The sequence below is a fragment of the Primulina eburnea genome, chromosome 6, assembly GCF_022965805.1.
Source record: "Primulina eburnea isolate SZY01 chromosome 6, ASM2296580v1, whole genome shotgun sequence".
Classification (NCBI taxonomy): domain Eukaryota; kingdom Viridiplantae; phylum Streptophyta; class Magnoliopsida; order Lamiales; family Gesneriaceae; genus Primulina; species Primulina eburnea.
This window is the reverse complement of record NC_133106.1, coordinates 31,066,147-31,072,445: the sequence shown is the minus strand read 5'-3', so window position 1 is coordinate 31,072,445 and position 6,299 is coordinate 31,066,147. Positions and strand designations below refer to the sequence as shown.

Here is a 6,299-nt window from a genome sequence, read left to right as displayed (position 1 = left end):
ATTATGTTCCAAAAGATCATATTTGCATAGGGCAGCCACACCAGGCATCTGATTCAGCCAGCATCTTTCGAAATGAGGCTCACAGCCAAAAAATTCCACTTTCTTGAACGAAATTTAAACCCAGTGGTGGAATTTTTATTCTGTCCACACCATTCAAACAAAATTATAAATACCTGAAGCTATAACACATATATCAATTAAGTGAACATTTAAACTTTATTTGCAAAGATGGCGTCGCTTAAAGCCGAAAAACCGGTTGGATCTCAATCAGCTGGCTCGGTCAAGAAAGCTCCGGTCTCCAAAGCCGCTCCTCCCAAGAATGAGCAGAAGCCTCGGGAGCCTAGGAAGAAGGTAAGAACCCTCAAAATGGCACGCTGTTAAGAAAATATATATAGCTTGATTTCTTGAATATACATCAATAAGAAGTGTAATCGTTTAATTGTATAGCTTAATCAAAGAGGGTGAACCCTCTAACTTATGCTGGATCCGTTCTTGCTGATTATTATTTTGATCGTGCTTGTAGGGATGCGGCACCAAACCAGTTGTAAAAAAGTGAGAAGAAGGACTGGAGGATTAAAATGAAATGTTGGCTTGCATTTATGTAACCTTTTGTTTCACTGAATAAAATCATGATAAATAGTTGAAGCACTAATCAATTCTTTTGCTGCTGAAATTCTTGCATCAGTGAACACGAAATTGTCAATATTAGAAGAAAATATGTTATGCGATTCATATGATCAGAGTGCACAATCCACCATTATAGAGCTCCAGAAGTTTACTTTCAAGGGCAAGTTGAATCCCTCAAGATATACTGGAGATTATAAAAGTTATGACACATAACCAACATTGGCAGAGTAAGCCTTATAAGAGATTGTGTAGTCGATTGATTCTTTCCTTTCTTGGAACTTACCTAGATCTAAAATATTAGATAATTTATGGCGGACCAAGAAATTAATGAAATTCGCAATTTTAAAATATTATGAATCACATTTGGAAGCTTTTCAATTAACATTGATCAGGTCAATATACCACCATTAAAACGGGCTGATTCTGCCTGCTAAGTTTAACATGCATTCAGGCACAAGGCGTTTTCTTGGTGGAGCTGTCGCGTGTCTGGCCTGAGCTTCAATGTCTCCTGAATGAATAATTGCAACCAAATCTTCAAGCATGTCGTCTCTGCTGCCCCTCATTGGATCCTGAATCACATTCATATTAAATCAGAAAATGCATCAGTATTTGGCTTCTTGGATAGGCTTTTGCATCGAAGTAAATTTTTCATCATGCTTTCAAAAACCCATGAATCAAATCCACATAGCTACACAGAAGCTTCATAATCTTGGCTACTAAGAATGTGAAGGAGCCGTTTTTCCAACCTGAATGAATAAATCTGTATGAGTCTTCCCTTCATATAGAATACATTGAGCTTGTACCCCCAAGCTTTGAAGCGTCTCAGCAAAACTTTTACTGCAACCAAGTATAAGCATGTCAAAACTGATATAAAACTTGCTTAGAGATGACTTGCATTATAGAAGAACTATGAACACACAATTTCTCTCGCTCTAAACCAAGTTTCAAGGATTATTTTGAGTACTTATAGTTTATCTAAATTTGTCAAGTCACTTTATACATCCCTTTACAACAAACAATACATAAGATGTTAGCCACATGATATATATAGTCAAAAAATTGATATTTCTGCTACCTGGCATCAAAGGGAATAGAATAATCTGCAGTTCCATGGAAAAGGTGTATAGGTGGTAGAAGGGAGATTGCATCCCTAAAGTTGGAGTCTTGCACCATTACTTCTGGAGAATACCGTCGTAAAGATTCTTCTCCCTCCATTATGCTAGACAAGCAACAAATATCATTATATGTATGATACAATGCTATCAGAGAATGCGACAAAGACAGTGAGACTAAGTTGAGATATTGAAGTTGGTCGAGTGTATAGATACCTTAGAAATATGGAGCGGTACAAACCTCGGGTATGGAAATGATCAGCCAAGCTGAGAAAATTGTATCTGTCCATAAAATGTCGAATAAGAGGTTTTAGATTCGATCATAAGTTAAGGATACTAAACAAGAACCACAGACAGAAAAAACATTCCATTCTCCTGGGAATAGAAGGATAGGTGAGCAATTAATCATCAGCGACATTTCGCAACTTTTGATAAGCAAAAACTTAAAAATTCGGAACATTACATAAGAATTTCTATTTATGAGTTTTTGGCATGAATCAGATTTCGTTATATCTAGGCGGCATTAGAAGAGGAAATTAGTGAAGTGATATTCACGAGTTCTATTATTCATAAGACCTTGACTAGAAGAGCGAGATCAAATTCCACTAGCAAACACAACACTATAATCTGAGCACGTCAGATAATTATTTTAAAAAGTTTCCAAGAATGTAATCTTTAATACAATCTCACCCTCCAGATAAACCAAAATACGAGTTTATTTGAGATACACTCCAAGAAGTTTTCCCTCCTCCAGCCTCTTTGATTGCCTGCTCTAGTAGAGCACAAGCAGCAATATGCGCACCAGCTGACTGCCCCATGAGATATATTCTAGGCAAAATAAGAATCTGGTAAGAATAAAAGGCAGCATCGTGACGCTAAAACAATGTAACTGGCAAACTACCTGTTAGGATCGCCACCATAGTCTGCAATATTATTGCAAACAAATGAAATACCTTGAGAAGCGTCATTCACCATGTCGCTTATAGTTCCCTGTGGGAAATTCCTATGAGTAAAAGGTAGAGCAAAATTTTGTTGTGGTTAATAAATCTCATGTAGTAAAAAAAACTAGGGCAAAAGTTTGCTTTGTTTAATAATCCTCATGTAGCAATCTCTGAAATCAATTTCCAATATGTGGAATCTACTTTGAATTTTATAAAAAAAAAACAATAAAGAAATTCATGTTACCTGTAATCCATGCAAACCACTATAACATCTCTTTCTGATAGCTGTACTCCTAAAAGAGAACCCCACGCTTTATAACTGTGCTGACCAGAAATGATGGTTTAACTGATTGTAATACAACTTATGGTTTACAAGTTTGGAAAGAAAAACTCGAAAACATCACTACAACTTGTGATTAAATGTTAGATTCTTTCTCAAATAATTCTTTTCTGAGTTTCGTTATCTTCTTGAGTACTTATCAAATCCAAGTTCAGTTCTCAAGTCTAATGCTTGTCGCACAAATAAAAATATTCCAATATATGTCTCAATGGTGTAGGAACTTATATCACATGGTATATTATGTACTCTCAAGTGCTAAGGAAAAAGGAGCATACTTGTCAAACTTCGCGAGATAAAGAGACATGTATGAGTTAATGTATACAATCTTAACGGAAACAAGAAGACAGAGCATACCCAATAACCCAAGCTCCACCCGTTACAAATGCAACAACTGGCTTTGGTCCATCACTGTTTTTAGGCAAATAAATATCAAGCCTACAGTGGAAAACCTCAGTCATGCGTCCAGTCGTAGAGAAAATAAAATATCATATAAAAACACATTCTAAGAAACCGAACTTGTCTGTTGTTCAGTTAAAGTAATGAATGCAGTTGGTTAGAATCTAACCTATTTCTGGGCTGGTCTCCATAAACAATACCTCTACGTATCCGACTAGAGTGGAAGTAATGAAAAGCAACTGCACAAAAAGTTACATCGTTTTAGATAATGAATTTGTCATATTTAACTTCCACAAACATCGGTAAAAAAAAGCACATTGAAATCCAAGAGTCAAGAAACATAGATGATATGTTACATATAAAAGCGACATAGCCAAAAGGTCTTGTCAAGAAAAGGTTTCTTCAACATAAATGCACGATTAATATATGTGCAGATGGCAAACCTTGAAGAAAACCAGGAAAAATAAGGAAAGCATAACACCCAAGGGCGAGAAACCGGATGATCCATCTGTAGCCTACCCTGAATAAAGATGAATTATTAGAAAGTGCAAGGGAGATGAGGAAAATATATGTTAAACCATAAGTTGTGATTGAAAAATGGAAAATACAATATTACATGTTGAAGACACCACAAAGCCAAGGGCATATTAGTCTTCGATTTAGTAGTTTTTTTCAAACCAGTGATTATGGAATTTGTTCTGCTTCTATCTTTATTAAAATTTTACAGCTTCAACTTTCCATTTGAGCACATAGCTTCATAAATAGTATAACAAGAACAAGAGCGAATGACCAAATACAAAAAAATACATTCAAAATCTAAATGAAGGAGGTAATATATAATCATCACACCACGTAGGTAAGCACCTGTTACCTTCACATTTGAAAAATCCATCACCTTGTTCGAACTTAAAGTTAAAAAAGTCATCTTCATCCCCAAAACAAGTATAGTTTAAATGATTATACAACAGCTAAATGCCTCAACTCAATAACTTTGAACCCAGACAGCAATTCAGTCAGAATATCTTCTCTAAAACAAAACCAGCAAGATCCGACAATCTAAGCACTTCTTTAATGGAAATGTAAAATCTCAAAACAAAACAAGAAAAAATGCAAGGACATTCACCCAAGATACCGCCACATGTTGAAGCATAGCCGAGATATCACGTAAGTATCAGAAGCAGCTCTGCCAGCGTCCTGACTGGAAGATCTCCGGCTGCCAGCAGAGAGGGTGAAAAGTGATGCATCACTAGCCACACGCCTCCGCCTCTGTTGCTGATAAGAATCCGAATCGGCAGCCGGGTTGGTGTAACTCAAGGTTCTCGAAAGAATGGGCATAGCTTCACTTTTCCTGTCATCCACGGACAATGAAGGGATCATGATTCTTGTCTCTGTTCCCAGATCATCCACTTCTGATTTGATCAGCATCGGGGTTGACGCTGAGAAAGGCAAAGATGATGACGATGATGAGGGGATGGGATTATATACAGGAAGCATGTTTACAATCTCTGGCAAGGATTCTACTGAATCTTTTGACTTGGATCGGATGGAGTGGCAGGAATCTACCAAGCTTGTTTAGATTTCTCAGGAGGAAATCTGGCAGAGGATGAAGCAGGAAGAGGAGGACATCTAAATGAAAAGATTGAAGAAACTGAAATTTCAGAATGTGTGTAGAAATCTTGAACATTTCTGTGGGGTCCCATGCTTTAGATGGTGTGGCTTTGTTGGATTGGAGGGTTAAGGGAAAGTTGGGACCAATACACATTTTCCACGTGTCGTGTTTCTATTGGCGTTAATTTTTGCAAGTATACTTTTTAACATTTAGCTCAATAAAATCCGTTGAATTTCATTTCACGAAAAAATATTATATAATAAAAAACGAACAAAAGCCCCATATAAGTTTTGTGATTTTTTTTTTTTTAGCTACAATTTTTATGATTTTAAATCCTAAGGAAATTGTTTTTTTTTTAAAATAATATTTGGAAATTTTTTTTCAAATTGAAATCCTTTTCAGGAAAATGAAACTGGGCTTTGCTTTCTTTTGTGAAAAACTGGATAATCTGGACTTAGATACTTTATGAGGCCCAAGAAAGTTTCAGTTTATATTTTTTGCTTTTTCATTCCTAAAAAGGAAGATAAAGTAGCTATATATTTTTTTTTGTATGGATATGACAATTTAAAATATTATCTTTTATCAACTAAAATAAATAAATATATTTTCTCTTTTACTGTAGGTTTTCGTTTACCCAATTTGCCTCGGCAAGGCAATCGCTATAATCATGTGAGGTCCTATGGGCTTTTTTATGACTTGAAACTTTTATTTGCTATTTTTCGACGTGTACGAGTAAAATTTTGAGTTAAAAGTTAATCACTGATCAAACATTTATCTACTTCACCAACTTGAAAGTCATATGATCTTAATCGAGCAAGAGAGCACCTAGACATTATTAGTTAATTTTTTACATTATAAAATGACAAAAATAATTATTAATTATATCATTATAATATTATAAAATAAATTTGTTTTGTTGCATATATGAACAATTGTTCATGTATTATTATTGCTACTGATAAAGAGAGACACGATATTTGTGTTAGGAAAAGTTTGATTTTTTGGAAACCAGTTTTTAAACTTGTAGAATTGTTTTTCAAATAGATTTATGAGTGAACTTTTTTTATGGTCGCCAATTTTTTTCCCATATTTCTTGTTGATATTTACATATAATTGAGTTCAAATCGGGTGTGTATATATATATATATATATATATATATATATATATATATATATATATATATATATATATATAGTTTGATGTCACATTGATAAAACGACAATCGTCAATTCTATCGCATTTTTTTCCCCATTTGTACTATTTGGAACGTTAA

The 6,299-nt window shown here is 34.7% G+C and overlaps 1 protein-coding gene and 1 long non-coding RNA gene across 2 annotated transcripts; one reads left to right on the top strand and one right to left on the bottom strand.

The window, feature by feature from the left end:
* The first annotated feature begins 117 nt into the window (after positions 1–117).
* On the top strand, positions 118–646 carry LOC140834233 (uncharacterized). Its single transcript, XR_012118671.1, has 2 exons — positions 118–351; positions 524–646. It is a non-coding gene; the product is annotated as an uncharacterized lncRNA (long non-coding RNA).
* Positions 647–977: 331 nt separating this feature from the next.
* On the bottom strand, positions 978–5,091 carry LOC140834226 (probable isoprenylcysteine alpha-carbonyl methylesterase ICMEL2). The gene is made up of 11 exons (XM_073198968.1): positions 4,540–5,091; positions 3,860–3,936; positions 3,586–3,655; positions 3,375–3,455; positions 2,925–2,999; positions 2,641–2,742; positions 2,430–2,567; positions 1,956–2,021; positions 1,703–1,846; positions 1,374–1,464; positions 978–1,196 (listed from the first exon to the last, which is right to left on the bottom strand). Exons 1-11 carry the CDS (start codon positions 4,908–4,910, stop codon positions 1,035–1,037), a joined length of 1,377 nt encoding a protein of 458 aa, XP_073055069.1. The 5' UTR covers positions 4,911–5,091; the 3' UTR covers positions 978–1,034.
* Positions 5,092–6,299: the final 1,208 nt, after the last annotated feature.